Source organism: Musca domestica, unplaced genomic scaffold (assembly GCF_030504385.1).
Source record: "Musca domestica strain aabys unplaced genomic scaffold, Musca_domestica.polishedcontigs.V.1.1 33, whole genome shotgun sequence".
Classification (NCBI taxonomy): domain Eukaryota; kingdom Metazoa; phylum Arthropoda; class Insecta; order Diptera; family Muscidae; genus Musca; species Musca domestica.
In genome coordinates this window covers 38,513-64,487 of record NW_026712312.1, presented here as the reverse complement: position 1 = coordinate 64,487, position 25,975 = coordinate 38,513, and the positions used below count along the sequence as shown (strand labels likewise).

Sequence of the window (25,975 nt, the reverse complement as noted above, 5' to 3'; positions counted from 1 at the left end):
TTTATAATATATACCCTCTATAGTCATATGACCGAGGTTATAAAAATAAAAATAGGAGGCATATCCCTCTGATTAAAATTTATCCCACACGAATTTGGTATCATATACATATTTCAATATTTCCTTTATTCAACTTTCCTTCCACTTTTCTGTTCTAACTTTTTTCATTCTATTGCCCTACCCTTCCCTTTTTTCCTCCGGTAACATATTTAGTACTCCAAGGAATTTCAATTTTTCCAATTAGTTGGCTATTCCCAATGTTGTTCTCTCTCTCAAAGAACTTCCTGTGTAACCTTTTTTCCCTTCAACTATTCCTCCGGCAAAAAAAATCCTACTTTGTTGTATAACAAGTCGCATAACTTCAACATTCCATCAATCCATCTTCCTGTCGCCATTAAGCCCTATGCTATGAACAACATCACATCCAAGCCGAGACAAGCGAGAATTTCTATAATCGCCAAGTTCCATTGTTGAAATCAGCCAAAGAATTGTCATAAAAAATTAACAGGCATTTAAAACATTTAACAAGCTTTACTACTACTACTTATTAAGGAATATTAAGTATTTATGTTTTCATTGCAGGCGGGTAGAGGGGTGCGGGGTATTCATTAGAAATTTATAAGGAAAAAAACCTTCGGCTGGTGTGTAAAAACTAAAATCCAAACTGGTTCATGTTTAGCGCCTTCTCTAATTCTTTTGATGGCACATCATTTTGAGTTGCTCACTGAATGACTGCCTGGCCGGCCATCTGACTTACTGGCCATCTAGTGGTCTGATAGTGTTTGACTCTCACAACAAAGTATATTTTTATGGCAACTGGATGACAAAGATTAATGTGTTGTTGGCAGATTTAAAATTTTGTTCATTTTTTTGATTTAATTTTTTGAACGATTTATGATTTCTTCGAGAGTAATTATAAGTATTGAGTGTTGCATTTTGTGGGTGATTTATGTATTTTTTTGGAAATTAACAAAATGTTTGAAATCAGAAAAAAATAAACAAACGATTTTTGTATTATTTACCTGCGGAATTCGACGATATTAGGTGTTCCCAGAGCCAAATTAATGTTCGGTGGATATTTTAAACGAATTCTTTTCTTTCATTTTGACTTTTATCCTTAGAAAGGTATATATTTTGCATCCTTCAAAAATAAAATTAATAAATAAATAGAATATATAAATATAAAAATAAATAAATACGTTTAAAAAAAGGAAGTCAAAATTAAAAAAAAAATTATAAAAAAATATTTATCAATTAATTTTTTCATGGAACAATAATCCTGAATTGAGCCACTGAATTTCCACTTCATTTTCTGAAGAATAATTTGTCCACTTTTAATTTATAATTATTTTTTATACCCTCCCCCATAGTATGGAGAGTATATTAAGTTTATCATTCCGTTTGTAACACCTCGAAATATACACTTTAGAACCAAATATATATTCTTGATCAGCATAAAATTCTATGTCGATTTAGCGATGTCCGTCTGTCTGTCCGTCTACCCGTCTGCGAAAATCACCCTAGCTTCCGAACGAAATGAAGTAAGTTAATAAAATGTTACTCAAATTTCTATTATATCTGCAGAACTTTTGGTATTAAAAAAGGGCCATGTAGGTCCACGTCTTCCTGTAGCCCCTATATAACGGTACCCCCCGATATTCCGTATTTTGATGATTTTAGCGACATTATTTACCGGAACTATTTCAAATTTGGTATTTATAGTTCGTAATGGATACTACAGCCTATGACAGAAAATTGTCCGTGCAGGTCAACGTCTTCGTATAGCCCCCATATAACGATACCTCCCGATATTCGGTATTTTGATGATTTTAACGGCATTATTTACCGGAATTGTTTAAAAGTTGGGTTTTGAAATTCGTAATGAATACTACAGCCTATGACAGAAAATTGTCTGTACAGGTCCACGTTTTATAACTCCCATGGTACCTCCCTACATTCGGTATTTTGATGATTTTAGCTGTATTATAAACACATATTTTTTTTCAAGTTTCGCATTAGAATATTGTAGTAGCTTATGCCAAAATTTGCCTATGCAGGTCCACGTCCTCGTATAGACCCTTATATACGGCTACATTCAGTATTTTTTAAGATTTTAACGGAATTTGTAACGGATTTTATTTTATTTTTTTTTAAATAACAAAATATGTTCCATTTTGTGGAGGGTATTCAAAATTCGACCCGGCCGAACTAACAGCTTTTTTACCTTGTATTTTTTAATTAATCAATATGTTTCCCTTTTATTTCCAGATATCTGCCATTGGTAACTTTGAATTAGAAATATTAGAAATTTCAAACACAAATAACCATTTATTGTCGGGTTATTGCTGTGGAGTTCCTTTAGCCTTAAGAAGAACAAAAACAACGGGTAAGTGGACATGTCCTTAATTTAAACTCAAGGATCCTTTTTTTTTGTTCGTGAAGTCTTCTAGGCCTGTAAAAACCAGATTTATATCGAAATTATAAAAATGAAATTAATTGAATATACAAAATATCGTTATATTTATTAAATATCCGGAAGAGATTTTGGTCGGTTTTAAAATTATTTTCATATTATTTTTATTATTATTATTATTATTATTATTATTATTATTATTATTATTATTATTATTATTATTATTATTATTATTATTATCATTATAATTATTACTTTCATTTATATTAACATTTTTGTTGTTGTTTTTTTCTTTCCCCAGGTTGTCCGCCATGTTCAACGGCCTTCCGTCTGTGTCTGAAAGAATATTCAGCCGCGGAGCAGGGCATCCCCAGCATATCAACCGGATGTTCATTTGGCAACACAACCACTGGCATTTTGGGTGGATCCAGTTTCGTTCTTAGTGATCCTGGCCGAGGAGCCATGATATTGCCTTTTACCTTTAGATGGACGGTGAGTACAAGAAAGAAATAGAATTAAAAAACACAAATGCTAAAATAGGAGCTACCTTAATTTTAAATTAATATTAAATTAAAGATCTCAGAGGGCGCTATGTTAAGTCCATGACGTATACAACTTTTTTTTTTTTTTTTTTTGTATAGTTATTGTTGACCTTTGATCAATATATCAATATATATTGTTTGGCTTGAGGTCAGTATTTACAAAAAACAGACGATTTTTTTTTTCCAAAAAAAAATCTATAAAATACTTCAAAAACGCCAAAGTAGGTCTGAATAAGTTATTTTATCAATAGACGAATTTCTGCACAAGAAGCTACTCCTGCTAAATAAGAAATGAATGTAGAGAATTTTTAGGGAGAAGACCCAATGTACTAATGAATTTTGAATACCCTCCACTATTTGGTACAAATGTGGCCATTTTTAAAGAAATAAAATCCGTTAAAAATTCTGTTAAGGTCTATACGACGACGTGGACCTGCAAAATTCAAATGCGAAACTTGAAAAAAAAAATCTGTTTATAATGTAGCTAAAATCATAAAAATACCGAATACAGGCAGATACCAAGGGGGTTATAAAACGTGGACCAGAACAGACATTTTTCTGTCATAGGCTGTAGTATCCATTACGAACTTCAAATGCGAAATTTGAAACAATTCCGGTAAATAATGTCGCTAAAATCATCCGAATATCAGGGGGTACCGTTATATGGGGGCTATAGCAAGACGTGGACCTGCACAGACAATTTTCTGTCATAGGCTGTAGTATTCATTGCGAACTTCAAATACTAAATTTGAAATAGTTCGGGTAAAAAATGTCGCTAAAATAATCAAAATACCAATATCGGTGGGTAACGTTATATGGGGGCCATACGAAGACGTGAACCTACATGGCCCATTTTCTGTCTTAGGATGTAGAATCCATTACGAACTTCAAATACCAAATTTGAAGCGATTCCGGTAAATAATGTCGCTAAAATCGTCAAAATACCGAATATTGGGGTACCGTTATATGGGGGGCTATGCGAAGACGTGGACCTACATGGTCCATTTTTTTTTTTTGTCTTAAGCCGTAGTATCTATTATGAGCTCCAAATATTAATTTTGAAAAAATTCCGGTAAATAATGTCGCTAAAATCATCAAAATACCGCATATCGGAAGGTACCGTTATATGGGGCTATACGAAGCCGTGGACCAACATAGCCGATTTTCAATACCAAAAGTCCTGCAGACATAATTCACATTTGAGTAAAATTTTATCAACCTACTTTATTTCGTTCGGAAGCTAGAGTGATTTCCACTGACGGACAGACAGACGAAAATCGCTAAATCGACATAGAATTTTATGCTGATCAAAAATATATATTCTTTGTTGGGTCTAAAATGTATATTTCGAGGTGTTACAAACGGAATGACAAACATAATATACCCTCCATACTATAGTGGAGGATATAAAAATCTTTAAAATACTCCAAAAAAGTCAAAGTAGGTCTGAATAAGTTATTTTATCAATAGACGAATTTCTGCAAAAGAAGATACTCCTTCTATATAAGAACAGAATGTAGACAATTTTTTTTTTGGGGAGATTTCCCCACGAATTCCTAAAAGAGGTATATTATTTAAAGAATAAGAGGACAGAGGACAGTTTTTAATAGTCTGATTATATAAAAATAGATAAAATACTATAAGAGTTATCAAAGGATGCCCATTTTCAAAAAATCTCAACAATTTCACCATTTAATTTGGCTTCAAAAAATAGCAGAAAAAATTAATGCCTCTTTAAATTACCTCAAAAAAATATTGGTTTTGTCTCACCCCTTGGGTCAAAAGAATTTGTTCGCCATCTTCCTCTTCACAATTTGTTCAAACAATTTATTTAACATTTATAAGCCTGAAATTTACTATTATTTATAACTAATGATGTTAATTCTATGAAAACTGTGGGTTATCACTGCCAAAAAAAAAAAAAACAACTCGACCCGCTTAAAAAAAAAATCATGTGGCGAAGGGTACTGACATTCCAAAACAACCGATTTCAAAGTACTTAACTTTGTTTTCTAAATAGTTTTTAAAAAACTACAACACCACCAACAACATTGTTTCTTCTATAATTGTAATTAACAACAACAACAACAACAGCCAAATGAACGCTAAGCATGTGCGCGCCTGCGCAATCACACATTGAGAAGCAACCGGCATTCCATTGTTCGTTCGTTCGCTCAATCGGACGAGAGTTGAAACCAGAAAACCAAAAACAAATGGAATGAAGTATTGTTTTGAAGGTGTTATTTTGGCGTTTGGCGTTCCAAACATATTTATCATTTTGGCCGTTTTCAAACTGTGAACTGTGTGTGATGGACGTGGAAAATCTAACCGAGATGGGGGGTAAATGAGGCATGGCTAACATTGGTGGGTTCATTTAAAATGCAAACAGAACGAAGAAAAAATCAACTTTATTTCAAATCTTGCTTACTAATTAATTCATAATTTAAATTTGTGAGTTCAGGATTAGAAAAAAAAAAAAATAAAATGGATTTTAGTACTCAATCATGACTCAGTTGTTTTTCGTTGTTGTTGTTCCGTTTTAAAACAAATGTTGTACAACAAACTAATTTAAACATTTTTCGTTAATGTTCCTTAAAATATTGAAATTAGGTTTCGCCCTCAAAATTTCAGTTTTTGTTGTTGTTATTGTTGCCCTGGTGTTATTCATGCTTCACAGCTTGTCCGAACAACCCTGCGTTACGCTTTAATTGTGGGCTTCTTCTTACAGTTTAACCTTTTAATTTTTGGTTTTCTTGTGGCGGGGCAAAAAAAAGGCAATTAAAATCAACATTTTTTTTTAAATTTTTTGGCTAAGCCATTCATTCCGGCCACACGCATCTTCGGAACATTTCCTGGCTTAGCCAAAGTCAATCTCTTTTTTTTCGGCCATTTAACAAGATCACATCTAACGTATTTTCAGGCCATCACTTTGAGTTGTAAATGTTTGTTGTTTTTGCCACCACTTCTTGCCACACTTGGTTGAACGTTCGCTTCCTTTTGTCATGGGTGTTTCATTCTTGATATGCCGTGAAAAAAAATATTCAACCAACATTTTTCGGATTATAATCCCTAAATGTTGTTTTTGTTTTATGTTCTTCTTCTTCTTTCTTTTTGGGAATATTAAAATTAATGATGTTTGAAAAAAATTCTTGTGGGGTAGTCTGTTGATTATATTTGGCTATACAAAAATGAGAAAAAAGTTGAAGATTTTATGGTCTATTGCCGGGCAATAAAATATTTCATTTCAAAATCAAGACGTAACTCTATGGGAAGGTATAAATTTTTGAATTCAAAGCAGACTCGCGTCCAAATAAAAAAGAGCCACCAAAGAGGTTTATATACAGAAGACTTACAAGATCTCCAAATATTGCATACCTTTTTGAGCTTTTCCACACTGAGATCGATATGAAAGATAAAAAACCTTTTGAAGGATTTGATTATGATTTTTTCCGACCTTCGACAGACCGACGACCTTTCTGAGGCCCAACAGAAATAGAATACCATGTAGAAGACTAATTTGGCTTACTCTATAGATTAAAGACATTTTTGCAGAGTCCTATAGAGTATATCAGGTCTTTAATACATATAGAACTAATTGTTAAGGTTTTCAGCCGATAAAGAAAAGATCCAGATAGATAATCTTTGTATACCCTCAGTCATATGGCCACAGAGGGTATATAAGATTTGTTACGGCAAAAATGTTCCCAATTTTAGACCTTAGGTTTCTTTTGGAGAAACCATGTTCAGAATATTTAAAGTCGATCTAGCGCTCTCCGTGTGTCTGTTTAAAAAAAACTTGGTTCATCGTAATATTTTCAACAAACTTAGATGACAATATCGCCCCGCTCCTTCACCCCCTCCCCTCCCACAAATTCGCAAGTCAAAATACATTTTAATAAACGGATATCAGCCTACGGTATCATCAGAGTCTATACATGTCAACAAAATTGCCTGATGTTGGAATATGCTAAGCATAATGCCATTTTCGGGTATTTTATGCCGAAAGAAGGACTTTTGAATGTTGAGTTCATCGAAGAGATTTTTTTAAGATCTCCTAAAAATATGTAGATGGCCCCTTCGAGAAGACTTGGAAGGTCTTTTACAGAAGGAACACCTCTTTATGCCTTCTAAAGTTGAATTTTCAAGATCTTCTTTAGGATCGAAAACTTTTTTAGATTTTCTAAATATAGAAGATCTTAAAATATAGTTTCCTTTTACAAAAGATTTGAAAATGTTTTAGGGCATTTTAGGATCTCCTGAAACAGATGGTTATTATTTTTGAAATTTACAACCTCATCAGGGTGATCTTTCGATTTTTTTGAAACCACATACAAATACGATATATTTTAAAAAAATCATTTGATGCGGCAAAAATGTGTCCCATCAATTTATACCTTAGGATTCTTTTGGATAAACCCGTTTTAGGACATTTAAAGCCGATCTAGCGCTGTTCGCTGTGTCTGTATAAAAAATATTGGTGCTTCGGAACATTTTGAAGCTTTCATATATTGATAAAAAGCTATTTGGAGGTCATCAATACTCATACATTTTTTTTAAGAAATTTTGTGTTCCGAAATGTTTGTAAGATCTTCTTAGGCAAAAAAATGAAAAATATTGCTAAACTAGTTAAAAAGTATCAGTCGGTTTTGGCGACAGATGTATACCCTCAGTCAAATTGTTGACCCTCTATGGAGTAGGTCGACCGAAGTATTCTATTTTCATACTTCGTCTAAAAGATCTAGAAGGACGGCCCACGTTATATCTGATCTTTACATCTGATCTACTGTTAGTAGAAATAATGGGACGTGTGAAATATGAAGAAATCCGGATGCTTATTTCAGATTTTATAACCGTTTTGGTTATTCAAAACTTTGACCTTTGGTCGGGGGTGGTACCAGAAGAAATGGTCCAATCTCTACCATCTTCATAACAAATCTTGTGTTGATGGGAATATTGAGGTGTACCAAGTCTGAATGGAATCGGATGTTAATTTCGCGTTTTATGAGCTTCATGGATATTCAAAATTTTGATCCTTTGTGGGGGAGGTACCAGTAGACCGATATATCCCATCTTCACATCAGACCTAGTGTTAGTAGAAATAATGCGAAGTGTGAAATATGAAGGGAACCGATTGCTTATTAAGGATCTTAAAATCGTCAACGTCCTGAATAACCAAATTCAGGACGTTGACCCTTTGTGGGGGAGGTACAAGAAGAAATGGTCCGTTTCTACCATCTTCATAACAGAACTTGTGTTGATGGGAATATTGAGGTGTGCCAAGTCTGAATGGAATCGGATGTTAATTTCTCCTTTTTATTAGTTTCATGGGTATTCAAAATTTTGACCCTTTGTGGGGGAGGAATTTTCCAAAATTTTTTTTAAACAGCAACATCAGCAGAAATGGTTCGAAAAGTAAATAAGCGACTTCATCGAAACCCGAATCGCAGTGGGCGAAAAATGGCTCGTGAGCTTAATATATCGTAATATTCCATTCGGCAAACATTGAAAAATGAGCTCGGGGTAAAGCCATTGAAATTCCAAAAAGTTCAAGAACTTACACCGCAACAGAAAGAAATTAGACTCAAAAGAGCTAAAGAGTTGTTTCGCTTGGCCGAAAGTGGTGAACTGCCGAATTTCGTATTCTCCGATGAGAAAACATTCCTTTTCCAGCAGTTTGTAAACAATCAGCATGATCGTGTTTACATGCCAAAGAGGACGGCTGAAAATGTGCACCTTCGGTTGGCCACCAGAGCTCAAGTGCCGGCCATGGTGATGGTGTGGGCTACCATAACAGACCATCGGCTCTCCGCTCGTATTAATCGACCGTGCCATCAGAATGAATGCCGAATATTATCGCGAAAATATTCTGGAGGGTGTATTAAAGCCTTGGGCACGCAAACATTTTGGCCGCAGGCTTTGGACATTCCAACAGGACTCAGCACGCGCTGAGTGCCAAACGTGACCGATTCGAACAAATCTAAACTTATTCTAAAATTTGATGCTATTTCCGACATTTTTTGCTTTCATTCAATAAAATTAAAAAAAAAATGTAAAAGTTATTACCTTGTTGCAGTTTTTTATCTCACCCTGTATAATCATATGGCTGAGAGTATAAGAATGTATAATTGTTGCTATATTCTTGAAATTTAACTGGACCACTGTCAGTTATCAAGTTTGTGTTCTAAGTCTTTTGATTTTCACCCCGTACATCCTTCATTTCACATCTATTATGAACATATTAATTCTACAATTATAATATTACATCGCAAAGAACTGCTATCCTGGGGTCCAAAATAACTTTTTATGCCATCCCAGAATTTTTGATGACTTCCCTGAACATTAATATTTATTCCAACGGCCATACGGCTTCCACAGAACTATCAAAGCTACAGTTTTTCTTTTTTAGATTTGTTTGCTAGATAATTTTCTAGACCCGTCTTCTTCTTGGCAATATCGATCAATTGCATATTATTTACAGCAATCAAACTTTTCATTAACAACGAATTTCCAAGGAATGCAAAAAAAAACACTGAAGAACAGCAGAATACAAGAATACGAAACGTTTAAGTCAGTTACATTTTCAGACACGTTCGATATTTTTCTTGGTTTTTTGTTGTTGTTTTGTAAAACGTTTAAAGTTGTAAAGCAAAAAAAAACAGTAATGGACATTAGTCTGACCGGTGTTTGTGGCCGTTGTGTGGCAAGAAAAAAAAAACTGAACAGCATAAACTTACAAAACTAAGGAGAAGAAAAAAATATAAAACGAAATAATAAAACGCGTTGCTGGCTAACAGTGAGTGCTGCGATCAAGGAGTGGAGAGTGTAGCATTTTTAAATGCAGTATTCCAGCACCAACAATAAAAAAACGAACAACAACAACTGCTTAAGCAGTAGCATATCCAGTCCACAGTTAGTTGGTGTTTTGTCTTGGACAGTCAGTCAGTCAGTCAGTCGTTCGTCAGTTTGTTCGCCAGTCATTGAATGTGAGTAAAGCAAACGTTAAAGGCAACGGCATGCAGCAGCGACAGCATTAACAACAACACCAACCTGTTTCGTGGGAACATTGCCTTGTCGAATAAAACTCACTTTGGCCAACATAAACTCCATAAGCCAAGGTATTTGGTTGGTAGGCAGGGACGTCTACAACCGGGGGCCTTAAATGTTGAGAACAATTTGTGGGGTTATATTATTGGTGTCTAAAAAACTTTTTATATTTGGCAAAGGTATTTGGTTTTTGGAGATTTTTTTTTCAAATATTATTGTTAACTTCTGTAACGCCCCTGTTTGCCTTAAAAGCCAGAACTGTTTCCATGTACATTTTTAAGAACTAGCCAAATTATTTGCAACACACACACATAAATAAATAATGAAATCACATACAACTGCCATTCGCATTCCAAAAAGGCTTAAGAAGTATTTGCTTTTAGGCGAAATTTGATAGAGTTTTGCTTTATTTGTTTGAGATCTAGAACTGTTGTTTTGACAACAATTTCAATTCAGTTTATATTTTGTAGTGCCTAGGGGAATTAGGAGGCCCTATTTGTAAATAATTCTCTCTAGGAGTTTTATAAAACTGCTTTAACAATTTTTGTACAGAGTAACACTGGGCGACACACAAAACTAATTACAGGAAAAATCCAGCAGATTATGAAAGTAGAGCTAAAATAGATGACCCTGGAGCTTTTGAAAGTTTACATCGCAAAATAACCTAAGGATAAGGGTTAAGTCCTCCCCTCTTCTAATTATATTTATACCCTCCACCATACAAAGTATGAAGGGTATATTAAGTTCGTCATTCCGTTTGTAACTTATCGAAATAAAAATTTCAGCCCTAACAAAGTATATATATTTTTTTAATCGGCGTAAAATTTTAAGACGATTTAGGCATGTGCGTCCGTCCGTCTGTTGTAATCACGCTAGAGTCAAAACGTACTAGTATAGGAAGCTAAAATTTTGCAAAGATCTTTGTGTGCAGCCAGTCTTTTGTGGGCAGGCAAGTCAAGTTCAAAGATGTGCTATATCGGTTCACGATATCGTATGGCCCCCACATAACGGTAGACCCCCGCCCCGATATTCGTTATTGTATTGATTTTAGGAACATTTAGGAACTAAAGTGAATTTTCTCTATATATCCACGATTTCGTATAGCCCCCATATAACGGTATCTCCCTATATTTGGTATTTTCGTGATATTTGTCGCATTTTTCAATGAAATTGTCGGAAAAGCCACACAAGGAGTTCCTTCTGAATACTTTACCCCCTGGAAGAGAATTGTCTATATCTACCTCCCTATATTCGGTATTTTCATGATTTTAGCCACAATTTGCAATGAAATTGTCTGAAAATCCAACGGAGGAGATCCTTTAAAGTATTTTCCCCCTGTAAGAGAATTGTCTACATAGGTCCACGATATCGTATAGCCCTCATATAACGGTACCTCTTTATTCACCAAAATTGTTCCAAATTTGGTATTTGAAGTTCGTAATGGATACTACAGGCTATGACAGAAAATTGTCTGTGCAGGTCCACGTCTTCGTATAGCTCTCATATAACGGTACCTCCCGATATTCGGTATTTTAATGATATTAGCGACATTATTCACCGAAATTGTTCCAAACTTGGTATTTGAAGTTCGTAATAGATATTACAGCCTATGACAGAAAATTGCCTGTGCAGGTCCACGTCTTCGTATAGCCCTCATATAACGGTACCTCCCGATATTCGGTATTTTTATGAATTTAGCGACATTATTCACCGGAATTGTTTCAAATTTCGTATTTTAGGTTCGGAATCGAAACTTCATCCTATGACAAAAAAATTACTTATGCCGGTCAATGTCCTCTCATATCCCCCATATAACGATTTTCATTTAAACGGTATTTTTCAGCGGATTTTTATTTTTTTTTTTTTTTTGAAATTGTTCAACATCATTCAAAGTGGCGGAGGATATTAAAAGCTCGGACCGGCCGAACTTAGCTGCTTTTTTGACTTTTTTTTTGTGAAATTTTCGGTTTCAAATCCCTTTAGATCTTTTAATTTTATGCATATAGCAATGTTGCAGATAACAATACGAAGGATATTTTAGTAAGAAATGTCAACAAGCAATCCAGAGGGTCGTTCAGGTCCTTTTTCAAACAAAAAAAAAAAAATAAAGTAATAATAATAAATAAAAAAGGTAGAAAATCTCTTTCAACGGCATCGTAGCAACTCAAATTATTCTACAAAACGAAATTTCATACTACTTTCATCCATAAACTCGAAAAAGATGTAAAAAATGGGCTATATTTTTATAGGTTTATAGAAATTTGGTAAAAAAAAAAATATTTTGCCTAAATGAAAATAAACAAATTTTTTACCAAATGTCTATATCCCATAAAAATACAGTCATTTTCTATAATTCTTTTTCAATTTTTTTCGAGCATAAATGGTGCTAAAAATGGGGTATCTGCTTAAGGAGGTAAGAAATTTAGAAAAAAAAATATTTTTATTTTGCCTCTTCTATAGTGAAAAAATATGGCCCTAATTCAGATTTCAACCGACAGGCAGGCAGTCAGGCTGTGGTATTTTTCAGATCAAAAATCGAATACTATAAAAAAATATATTTTTTTATTTTTATACCCCCATAACAATATAGCCCATTTTAAGCTCCATTCATCTTCCTAGGCAGAATATTGTTTTTAATTAAGCTTTGAAATTTTAAAGGCTTTGGAGGCTTGATTAGTTTTCTGTTTCAGTTATTTTTCCCTATTGAAGAAGCCGGCCTCTTAGAGCTCTATTAGAGATAGAAAACCCCACCGGCCATTCTCACGACTATAAGAATAATTTCATTATTGACACTTTAATTACAAAATCATAATAATATTGAACACGTTTTTATTAGAAACTACATTTGAAGCCTCCTCAGACTTTGCTGTCATAGTGGATACGACAACTTTTCAAAAAAAAAAAAAAAAGTAATTCAAAACATCGCAGAATGACAGAACTAAGACAAGGAGTGTCCATGTGAATTAATTCGAATACGATCACATTGAATATTTTTGCAATGAAATTTATTGCGTTTATCAATAATGTAAATTATGTATGGGAAAACAAGTTCATAGATTATAATTATCATGTATTTACAAGTTGGTTACAACAAAACACTTCAAACCATTGTCAAACTGCACACAACACGTAGGTGTTGGGCCAGACACATTTGAGTTGTCTGCTTGTTTTTTTTTTTTTAATTTTTCAATTTTAATTCCCAGGCTTCCAATGGCCAAGAGAAATTAATTCAAATTACTTTCTTGGAACTCTAAAGAAAAACTGATAAACATTTTCTGAAAGAATGTCGAAGAGCAAAAGATAAAACGCAACTTAAAAATAATCCTTGTAAACAATTTCTTGGAGTTTGGTAAGCAATGGCAAGACATGAGCATAATTGCATTTAAGCCCAAAAGCTTAATCTTCAGTTTCGATCTTGATTAAAATACCACCAGGCTGGCAGGCCAGTGCCAGTAACAGAACGCACTTCAAACCAAAAAACACACAAAGGCAGAGAACATGATGCACTTGAATGGTATGTAACAACAATCAGAACATAAGCGGCTGCTGTAGCCTACTGTAAAAAAGAGGAACAAGAAAAAAAACAAAAACCCAAAAAAAATGAAAGACCAAAAACAACACAACAATTGGTGGAATTAACCACTGAAAATGTGTTTTTTTACAAAGTCATTTTATTGGTAACACCTACCGGCCGAGACGAAAACCAAACATCGTTTTTTCGGAATTTTTCTCCCCTGTTCCCCATATAAACCCCCTACTCACCCAACACCAAAATAAAGAATTCTTCAGTTAATGATCAAAATAAAAACAGACAAGCGGACAACACTTAAGAGTCGGCTGGACAACAAGTTATCCAGAAATGAGACTGACCGACCACTGTAAGCAAACAAATCCGACAAGCAGAAAAATCAAAAAAAAAAAAAAAAACACGTTCAAGAAGAAGAGGTAAAAAAAAATTAACGAAATAAGCACTCAATGTGAAAAATGAGGGGTAACCAAAACAACAACAGCAAAATGAGTACACTTTGGTCCCGGCGATTTCGTCACAAGAAATTAAAGCGTACGAGAATGGGAAACAATAACAACAAATGCCAAATTAAACATTTTTTTAAGACGGCGGCTTTATTAAGAGGCATTATATCAAGTTACGAGGGGGTGGTAAAAAAGAATAGGAATTTTTTTTTTTAAATAATACTTTGAACTTTGAATACCCTCCACCTTTTGGAAAGAATTTGGCAATTTTCAAAAAAATAAAATCCGTTAAAAAATCTGTTAAAATCTTAAAATATACCAAATGTAGCCGTCATATTAGGGTCTAAACGACGACGTGGACCTGCATAGGCAACTTTTGTCATAAGCCATTACAATATTCAAATGCGAAACTTGAAAAAAATCGGTGAATAATGTAGCTAAAATCATCAAAATACCGTATATAGGGAGGTACCGTTATATCGGAGCTATACGAAGACCTGGACCTGCATAGACAATTTTCTGTCACAGACTATAGCATCCATTACGAACTTCAAATACGACATCTCAAACAATTTTGGTGGGTATTGTACCTAAACTCATCAAAATACCGAATATAGGGAGGTACTGATATATGGGGCCTATACGAAGACCTGGACCTGCATAGACAATTTTCTGCCTAAGGCTGCAGTATCCATTACGAACTTTAAATACCAAATTTGAAACAATTCCGGTGAATAATGTGACTAAAATCATCAAAATACAGAATATCAGGAGGTACCGTCATATGGGGGCTATACGAAGACGTGGACCTGCACAGACAATCTCCTGTCATAGGCTGTAGTATCCATTACGAACTTTAAATACCAAAATTTGAAACATTTCCGGTGAATAATGTCGATATAATCATTAAAATACCGAACATTGGGAGGTACCGTTATATGGGGGCTATACGAAGACATTGACCCGCACAGACAATTTTCTGCCTTAGGCTGTTGTATCCAGAGGTAGGTGTTTGTACCCTGATTTCGGGAAAGTAATATTTTTAGAGGAAGGCCGATATTGACAGTATAGGAGTCATTTAAAAGGAATCATTTAAAAATAACTATCCAACCAAGTGGCCACCACATTATGGCAGTTTAAATCGATTTGTGAGTTATATCTAAATTTTCGCCGGGGCTTGAGGTTTTCCCTCCTGGATATGTCCAATATCGACTTCGTAAACCAAATTTTTTCTAAATTTGCTTGGCCCAGGCTTGACTTTTTCTCTTCTGTGTGTAGCCAACAACGGCTACGCGAACTAAAGTTTTTCTAAATTTGATACTCCTTTCAAATGACCGGCTTTTACCTAGTCTTGAGATTTTTTCCTCTTGGTATGTCCTATAAAGTTTTTCTAATTTTTAATGCCATTTAATGTAGCCGTTCTTTGGTCAAGTCTTGAAGTTTTCTACTCTGAATATGTCGAAAGCCCGGGTGTAGCCTTTGCTTATTTGGCTAATTTTATGATCATGTTGATATGTCGTCGAAGCCCTATTTGGGATGAAGGAAGTTTACCACATAGGTTGGATTTGGAACTTAAATACATTTTTGGTCTTTCTTCCTATTATTGTCCTTCAACATATAACTGCTGGTCTCAGAAGTTTACAGAGAATAATTAAGTTATTTATTTTTTCTTTTTTATTTTTTAATTTCTACACGGATTTAGCGGCACCAAGCTCTACTTGTGTTCCTCTTTTTTTTCACCGCCACCCTAATATCTTGGCCAACATTCTGCTCCAACTCGCTCCAAGCACCAATTGTGCTTTATTTTATTATGTCATAAATTTTAAATCGAATAAAAGACACATCCATGTGTATCATAGACAAGTGTCTTAATTGAATATTTTAATTAAGAAAATCAAGCGTAAAATTGTCCTCAAAAAACAAAAAAACACACAATAAAAAAGTCATAATTTTCAAATAATTAAAATGGCATGTACTACTGTCAACCAGATAGAAAATATTGACATTATTTAAAGCTGCGTCTCTTCCCAACAAAACAGGGCCATAAAATAGTCGCCCCATTAAAAATTTTGTAAAATGTTAATTTGACAACATAAATTAAACTCGCCAATCAGCGACGGCATCTATACAAAGACGATTTATAGATTATCGGCAATTATCCAATAAAAAATTAACATAATACATGAAAATATCAAATGTGATAAATCTACTGGACATCTGGGCCGATTTTATTTCAGAAAAAAAAACACATAAATTGTTGAATGTTTTGTCAACAGAAAATTTACAATTCTATTTATCAATTCGTTAAATTATGCTAATTAAATTTCGATTTCAATGATTTCAAATTAGGTGTGATGATGCTTAGCGTGTGGATTTATCTTGGATCTTGATTTAAATCTTTTACAAAAAAAAAAAACGATTTTAAACAATAAAAGCAAAATATGGTTATTCAAAGATAATAAATAGATATTTGATATTGTAATTATAATTTTTTTTTTATTTTTTTTAATCAAAACAAAAAAACTTTTGTTTTGTATGGAGGTCTGGTTTTAATAATAATAGGATAATTATATAAAAACTAAAATATTTTTTTAATATTTTTCTTACCTTCTTTAAAAAATAACACGAGCGACAAATCTTCCAATCAGCAAAGTTAATTTTTTAAATTCTTTTATACCCTACACCATAGTATGGAGGGTATATAAAGTTTTCATTCCGTTTGTAACACCTTGAAATATTCATTTTATACCCCACACAGTATATATATATTCTTGATCAGCATAAAATTCTATGTCGATTTAGCGATGTCCGTTCGTCTATCCATCTGTGGAAATCACTCTAGCTTCCGAACGAAATGAAGCAGGTTGATAAAATTTTACTCAAATCAATATTATGTCTGCAGGACTTTTGATATTGAAAATGGGTCTTGTATGGTTTTGTTATAGGCCCCATATAACAGTACCTCCCGATATTCGGTATTTTGATGATTTTAGCGACACTATTCGCCGAAATTATTTTAAATTTGGTATTTAAAGTTCAAAATGGATACTACAGCCTAAAACAGAAAATGGACCATGTAGGTCCACGTCTTCATATAGCCCCCATATAAGGGTACCTCCCGATATTCGGTATTTTTATGATTTTAGGGAAATTATTTACCGGAATTTTTTCAAATTCGGCACTCGAAGTTCGATATTCGGTATTTTAATAATTTAAGCGACATTATTTACCGGAACTATTCCAAATTTAGTATTTGAAGTTCGTAAGGAATACTACAGCCTATGACAGAAAATTGTCTGTGCAGGTCCACGTCTTCGTGTAGCCCGATTTTCGGTATTTTGATGATTTTAGAGACATTATTTACCGAAGCTATTTCAAATTGTGTATTTGAAGTTCGCCTATGCCAGAAAATTGTCTGTGCAGGCTTATGACAAAAGTTACCTATGCAGATCCACGTCGTCGTAAAGACCCTAATATAGGGCTACATTCGGTATTTTTAAGATTTTAACAAAATTTTTAATGGATTGTAATTTTTTGAAAAATGCCAAATTTGTACCAAATGGTGGATTGTATTCAAAGTTCGGCCCGGCCGAACTTACAGCTTTTTTACTTGTTTTAATTTTTTTCTTATAATTCAAAACCCCCTCTTGTTTACTTTGCCATGACAGCTTCCTACCTACACACAAACCGTTTTTTTTTTTTGTTTCAATTTTTGCCATGGGAATTTCTATTGATTCTCCGATGGCAAGCGACCACTTCCAATTGCTTTTTCAAGCTTAAAGCTTAGAGATGACAGCAAATGTGAAGGGGACGACAATATGTCTGAACATTTGTTTTGGACGTTGTTTCTCGTACCACTTCTTCTGCTTCTTCGTCGTAGTCTCAGTCGTTGTTTTTTCTTCTTTCTTGAATGTCATTAATAATCATAAAATGTAGTTCAAATGCGTAGGATTTGAAGTGTTTATGATTGTTTCGATGATTTTTATTTCTTTGTCTGTTTTGTGTGTGTGGTATTCGTCGATCGCGCATTTACAGTTGTCGATTTTATGATAATGATGGGAAAATAATTTAATGATTTTATTTAGGTTTAGGTATGGCGATGGATATAACGGCATTGCCGTTTGTCTTATATCATCGATATTTGTGAAATAAAACAGATAGTTAAAATGTAATCTGATGACAAATTAACAAAGCAATAAATAGGTGTGGATGTGGGGCAATATATCAGGTCAAAAAAAAAAATTAAATAAAACAAGTAAAAAAGCAGTAAGTTCGGCCGGGCCGAACTTTTAATACCCTCCACCATTTGGAACGAATTTGGAAATTTTCAAAAAATAAAATCCTTAAAAAAATTCTGTTTAAATTTTAAAAATACCGAATATAGCCGTTGGGGTCTATACGAGCCATTACCATATTCAAATTCGAAACTTGAAATAACCGATTAATAATGTAGCTAAATTCATCAAAATATCTTATATAGGGAGGTACCGTTATATCGGAGCTTTGCGAAGACCTGGACCAGCATAGACAATTTTCTGTCATAGGCCGTAGCATCCATTACGAGCTTCAACTACGACATCTCAAACAATTTCGGTGGGTATTGTACCTAAAATCGTCAAATTGCCGAATATAGGGAGGTATTGATATATGGGGCCTATAGGAAGACCTGGACCTGCAAAGACAACTTTCTGTCTTAGGCTGTAGTGTCCATTACGAACTTAAAATACCAAATTTGAAACAATTCTAGTGAAAAAATGTCTATAAAATCATTAAAATACCGAATATCGGTAGGTACCGATATACGGGGGCTATACGAAGACGTGGACCTGCACACACAATTTTCTGTATTGAACTGAAGTATCTGATATGAACTTCAAATATCAAATTTTAAACAATTCAGGTGAATAATGTCGCTAAAATTATCAAAATACCGAATATCGGTGGATATCGTTGTATGGGGGCTCTACGAAGACGTGGACCTACACGGCTCATTTCTGTCATTGGGCTTTAGTATCCATTACGAACTTCAAATACAAAATTTGAAACAGTTCCGGTGAATAAATTCGGTAAAATCATCAAAATACTGAATAATCGGGAGGTACCGTTGTATGGGGGCTATACGAAGACGTGGACCTGCACATACAATTTTCTGTCATGGGCTGAAGTATCCATTACGAACTTCAAATACTAAATTTGAAACAATTCTAGTGAAGAAATATCCACAAAATCATTAAAATACCGAATATCGGTAGGTAACGATATACGGGGGCTATATGAAGAGCTGGACCTGCACACACAATTTTCTGTATTGAACTGAAGTATCTGATACGAACTTTAAATACCAAATTTGAAACAATTCCGGTGAATATTGTCGCTAAAATCAACAAAATACCGAATATCGGGAGGGCTATTCGAAGATTTAAAATCACCAAAATTCCGAAAATAGGGTTATGCGGACTATACCAAAACGTGGGCCTACATGGCACATTTACAATACCAAAAGTCCTGCAGACATAATACACATTTGAGTAAATTTTTATCAACTTAATTCATTTCATTCGGAAGCTTGAGTGATTTCCACCGACGGACAGACAGTCGGACATCTAAATCGACATAGAATTTTATGCTGATCAAGAATATATATACTTTGTTGAGTCTAAAATTATAATTTCGATGAGTTACAAACGAAATTACGAACTTAATATACCCTCCATACTATGTATGGTGGAGGGTATAAGAAAATACTGAATAAATGGAAATGCGAAAAAAGTCTGATTTTCAAATTTTTAATTTTTTTGAAAATTAATTAATTAAAATTTTAAAAATACACATAGCATAAGTGTTTTCGCATTTATTTTCAATTAAAAGAAAAAAAGGATTATCTTGAATTTTTTTCCTTTTTCGAAATTAGCTCTAACGTCAAAATCAAACCCCAGAATCAAAAGATGTGAGAAAGTCTCATCTCTTTAATCTAATTTCTCAAACGTCCAACTTTTTCTCATTACAAACATCCCATTAACTCCAATTGGATCCCAAACCATTTCAAACATTAACCAATTAAAATGTTCTTTATCCCATTACGGTACATCATTTCGCCAAAGATAAACCCCCCCTCACCCAATGCACCCCACCAACAAAAGCTGATATTTTTTTAAGTTTTAATTTAAATGTCAGTTTTAGTTTGCAATTTTATGCCTTATCAATTTTCATTAAACATGTTGTAACACAACAAACCACAACAATAATAACAACAACAACAAAACCCTCCAACTAGCCAGTCGACCATCGAAAAATGTAAAGAGAAGAAAATAAATCCCATTCCTATGCTCTCTATTGAATGATTTGCCCGCTTTCCTAAGGTTTTTTCCAATTAAATTTTCTTGCCATAGAATCTAATCTAATCTCACAAATATCCGTAACCATGAGGCATGCAACAAACGAACGGCGGTGCATCATGCAGTTAACATGGCTGAGGTATTTGAAGGAAAGCAAGAAAATGGGGAAAAAATAAATTCATATTAATTTTTGGAGGCGCTACACTTGGTATTTAAAAACATCCAATCACGCAAGGTAAAAATTAAGCCTCGGAGAAGAGAAAAAACTTTACCTCAGGAGAGCAAACAAGAGCACAATGTTTCCACAGAGAAAAAGGAAAGGGAAAGGAAAGGAACAAGGAACAAGGAAAGTCTTCTCAGAGAAGAGCTAAAGGTCCTATCAGAGAAGAGCAGAAGGTCTTCTCCGTGAAAAGCAGAACTTCTTCTTCGAGAAAAGTTAAATGTCCTCTCAGAGAAGAGCGGAAAGTCATCTCAAAAAAGAGCCGGAGGTGTTCTCAGAGAAGGGTCGGAGGTCTTCTCAGAGAAGAACCGGAGTTCTTCTCAGAGAAGGGCTGGAGGTCTTCTCCGAGAAAAGCAGAACTTCTTCTTCGAGAAATGTTAAATGTCCTCTCAGAGAAGAGCGGAAAGTCATCTCAAAATAGAGCCGGAGGTCTTCTCAAAGAAGGGTCGCAGGTCTTCTCAGAGAAGAACCGGAGTTCTTCTCAGAGAAGGGCTGGAGGTCTTCTCAGAGAAGAACCGGAGATCTTCTCAGAGAAGAGCTGGAGGTATTCTCAGAGAAGAACCGGAGATCTTCTCAGAGAAGAGCTGGACGGTCTCCTCATAGAAGAGCAAAGGGTCTACTTAGAGAAGAGACGGAGGTCTTTTCAGAGAAGAGCAGAAGGTTTTCTCATAGAAGACCGAAGGAAGGTCTTCTCATAGTAGACCAGAAGAAGATCTTCTGATAGAAGTTCATAAGAAAGTCTTTTAATAGAAAACCAGAGGGTCTTTTCAAAGAAGACTAGAAATTCTTTTCAGAGAAGACCAGAAGAAGGTCTGCTGATAGAGGACCAGAAGATGGTCTTTACATAGAAGGCCATAAGAAGGTCTTCTCCCATAGACGATCAGGAGAAGGTCTTCTCCGATTGACGACCAGGAGATGGTCTTCTCCTATAGACGACAAGGAGAAGGTCTTTCCTATAGACGACAAGGAGAAGGTCTACTCCCATAGACGACAAGGAAAGGTCTTCTCCCATAGACGAAAAGGAGAAGGTCTTCTCCGATAGACGAAAAGGTCTTCTCCGATAGGCGACAAGGAGAAGGTCTTCTCATAGAAGACCAAAAGAAGGTCTTCTCCATAGAAGACCAAAAGAAGGTCTTCTTCATAGAAGACCAGAAGAAGGTCTTCTCCATAGAAGACCAGAAGAAGGTCTTCTCCGATAGACGACCAGGAGAAGGTCTTCTCCATAGAAGACCAGAAGAAGGTCTTCTCCATAGAAGACCAGAAGAAGGTCTTCTCCATAGAAGACCAGAAGAAGGTCTTCTCCATAGAAGACCAGAAGAAGGTCTTCTCCATAGAAGACCAGAAGAAGGTCTTCTCCATAGAAGACCAGAAGAAGGTCTTCTCCATAGAAGACCAGAAGAAGGTCTTGGAGTTCGAAAGAAAGTCATCTCTTGGAAGTCTAAAAGAAAATTTCCTCTCAGAGAAATTTTAGTCGTCTTCTTAGAGAAGACCTGTTCATCTTCTCAGAGAAGGCCTGTTCGTTTTGTTAGACTAGATATTTTCGTCTTCTCAGAGAAGACCTGTTCGTCTTTTCAGACAAGATATTTTCGTCTTCTCAGAGAAGACCTGTTCGTCTTGTCAGAGAAGACCTATTCGTCTTCTCAAAAAAGACCTGATTGTCTTCCCAGAGAAGAAGTGGTAGGGCATCCACACTTTCCTCTTAAACATCATTAAATTTTGTTTTTCGTTTTCGAATTTCCTTGCCTTCACTTAAAGACCTGCCTTAACTACAGCTTTTCATTACTTTGGCCTGGCCATCTCTCCTTTTCTTCATCATCTACTTCAGTTTTCGTTTTTTTGCTTCTCTATCGTTACAACTATAAGTTTTCCAAAGATAGACAATAGATTTATGACCATCCATGATGGTGTGGAAACATGATTCACCAAACACGTTATGATAAATCGCAGCGGTTGTTGTTTTCTTTTTTCGTTATGGGCTTCCTCAATGGATGGCGGGCGATTGGCAGCCCTATCTGTACACCCGCTTGCATTTTTCCTGCCGAGCTTTTTTTGTGTGTGTGTGACTTTGAAATAGTTTAAATCTCATTTCTTATTCGCTTGGCTGCTGCTGGTGCTGGTGCTCATGGCCAGTTTGGGGCCATATCTCGTGCCTTGTAAATAATCATTGCGGCCAAGCAATTAAAGTTTGAACGACGTTACCCAGCTGGAAGCCAGGAAACTTTCATGAGCCACAGCAAGAAAAAAAAAAAAAAAGAAGAGTACCTGGCACATTATAAATGGTGATGGTGGTGGAATTTGGGTTTCCATGGAGGCTACCATTTGCTGTTGAAGTTATTTTTAAGCGCCTTGTTGGCAGAGGGAAAATATCTTCAAATTTTCTAATATTTTCGGAAAGAATTTTTCTTTTGTTATTTGTTTCAGAATTATTTGAAAAACTCACGTTTCTTGTTTCCAAACAAATTTGTTGCAATCTCCATTTTAATTTGCAACTCAATACCTTCTTGGTGGGGGAGGAGGAGGAGGAAGAATCCAATACAATTACATTTTAACACCAACTTCACGAAGATAAGCCTTTTTCTTCTTCGAAAATCCAAAAAAAATCTCAACTTTCAATTCAATTAGATTGTCTTTCTATTCTATTTCAAATACCCCACTTAACCTTTTCCTAATGTTACAGCTAATGATGGTGGTGGTGCTTGTTTGTTGTTATGTTGCTAATTTAAAATAAACAGCCACCAACAGCAACAACAAGAAAAGCGAAGCTAAGCTTTGGAAATGTGTCCATTAAGAAGTCTGAAATGAAAACAAGCTACTGTTGAAATGTTCCACCATGTAAATGTCTTTTTGTGAAGAAAACACCGTAACAAATTGACAAAATAATTTAACCTTAGCGTAACCTTGTGCCAGCGAATGGTGAAAAGTTTTTGTTTTTTTTTTTTTTTTGAAAATTAGCCCGCCTTTTTATTTGTGTTTCTTGTCAACAATTTTTGCATACAATACCCTTTCTGTGAATGTACTAACCGTTTGTTTGTCTCTTTTTTGGTGTTCTCTTTGCAGAAATCATTTACTTTGATACTCCAGGCATTGGATATGTACAACACATCGTATCCAGGTAAACTACACCCTAGAAATTTTTTGTAGATTTTTTTTTTTTTTTTTTTTTTTTTGAAAAAGAGGAGTGTTTAAAAATTTGGTGAAATTTTTAACAATTAAAAATCGTTTTTTAAGATGAAAAATAAAACTATATAAAAACGGAATTCAAGAAAAAAATTATAAAGGGAAGTTATATCAATTAAAAACATTATAAATGTTCTGTTCCAGAATCTACAAAAATCTACCAGTTTTTCATTTTTTTTTTTTTCGAATAACTTTTACATTCTGGAAAAGAACAAAAGCAAATATATTTTTTATCCAATTCTCAGGAAACAATTTTAAAAAGTTCGTCTTTGTCCCTATGCCAATGATACAATTTCACCCAGAAAAATACAATACAATTTCTCTAAAAATGTTAAAAAATAAATCCTAGTCCGCAAGATTGTAATGCTCGTACACATATCCCAAAAAAGTCCAAGTAAATTAATTTAATTTGTTTCTTAAGATTTGAAGTTTGTTCTATGCCATTTGATTTATATGGGAGATATATCCAAATCTGAACCGATCTCAATAAAATTTGGAAAAGATATTTCTGAGCTGTATTTCATATATTTCCCTGAATATCGTTGTTACGGAGTGCATATTACGGCTGTGCGTAGCAAATACAACAAATCGGATGAACAATATATATGGGAGCTATAGCTATAGCTATATCTGAACCGATCTTTGCCAAATTTTGGCATACTACCTTCTAGAATCAATTCGGTTGTATGTGCCAAATTCCATCCCATTTGGGCAAATATTAGATGTTTGGTGCACAATAAAAGGTAAATCTGGCGAAGTTATATATGGGAGCTATATCCAAATCTGAACCGATCTTGATAAAATTTGGCCAAGATATTTCTGAGCTGTATTTCATATATTTCCCTGAATATCGTTATTACGGAGTGCATATTAAGGCTGTTGGTAACAAATTTAACAAATCGGATGAACAATATATATGGGAGCTATAGCTATATCTGAACCGATCTTCACAAAATTTGACATACTAGCTTCTGGACTCAATTCGGCCGTAAGTACTAAATTGGGCGTCCCATTTGGGCAAATATTAGACGTTTGGTGCACAATTAAAAGTAAATCGGACGAAGTTATATATGGGAGATATATCCAAATCCGAACCGATCTCGATAAAATTTAGCAAAGGTATTTCTGAGCTGTATTTGACATATTTCTCCAAATATTGTTGTTACAGAATGCATATTACGGCTGCGGAGGACAAAAATAATAAATCGGATGAACAATATATATTGGAGCTATAGCTATATCTGAACCGATTTCGATCAAATTTGGCATACTTATGTTCAGGCCTAATTTGGTGGCATGTGCAAAATTCCATACTATTCGGGATGATATTACACGTTTGGTGCACAAGAAAAGGAAAATCGGACGAAAATATATATGGGAGCTATATCTAAATTTTTACCGATTATCTCCAATTTCAAATGGCTCGTCCTTGGGCCAAACAAATGATTTGTGCAAAATAACAAATGATCGGGTAATAAATGCAAATTGAACTTTGTTCACAAAAATACATGGACCGACGGACGGGCATGCATAAATCGACTCAGAATGTGATTCTATGCAGGTCATCAAAAGGAACAATGGGTCTATCTCGGTAGGGTATAAACAGTAGAGAAAGGCCCAAAGTCAGGCGGGCAAAGACGTGAAATCTGATGGAGTTATATATTGGAGCTATATACAAATCTGAACTGATCTCTTTAAAATTCATGAGAGGTCATTCTAAGTCGTATCTTATAACTGGAAGCAAATATCATTGTTGTGAAGAGGATTTTACAGGTGTGAGGGCCTTAAATACAAAATCGGATGAAACATATATACGTGACGTATAGGTACATCTTAACCGATTTTCACCACATTTGATACACTTTTGTCCGAGCTAAATTTCTCTGTATGTGCCGAAATCCAATCAATTCGGATCTTTATTAACCAATAAACCGCAATAAACTTGAAATCGGGAAAAAATGTACAGGGTGACATGAAAAAAGACTGTAACAAATTTTTACATTTGTTTTCTTTATTTATTTATTTATTTATTTATATTTTTTTTTTTTTTGAATGAAAGGAAAATATGTCGGAAATGGTGTCAAATTTTAGACTAAGTTGAGATTTGTTCGAATTGGTAAACTTTGACTCGAATTTTGGCCTTTAAACGGCCAATGAAAGCGTCACAAGTTGGCCGAATGTTGCTCTGCGGTATTTTGCCCCATGCCTGTGAAGCTCTTGCTTGAGGTGAACCTCACTTTGGTATTTTTTAGTGCCAACCGGATCTTCCTAA

At 34.6% G+C, this 25,975-nt stretch overlaps 1 protein-coding gene across 1 annotated transcript in view; it reads left to right on the top strand.

Moving 5' to 3' along the window:
* Positions 1-25,975, top strand: part of LOC101898336 (protein serrate) — a gene marked incomplete at its 3' end in the record, with an annotated part of 79,295 nt that overhangs the window by 14,896 nt on the left and 38,424 nt on the right. The window contains exons 2-4 of the mRNA XM_059125516.1: positions 2,269-2,386; positions 2,715-2,905; positions 23,584-23,638. Coding sequence (XP_058981499.1) covers positions 2,269-2,386; positions 2,715-2,905; positions 23,584-23,638 — 364 coding nt within the window. The remainder of the gene's footprint in view (positions 1-2,268; positions 2,387-2,714; positions 2,906-23,583; positions 23,639-25,975) is intronic.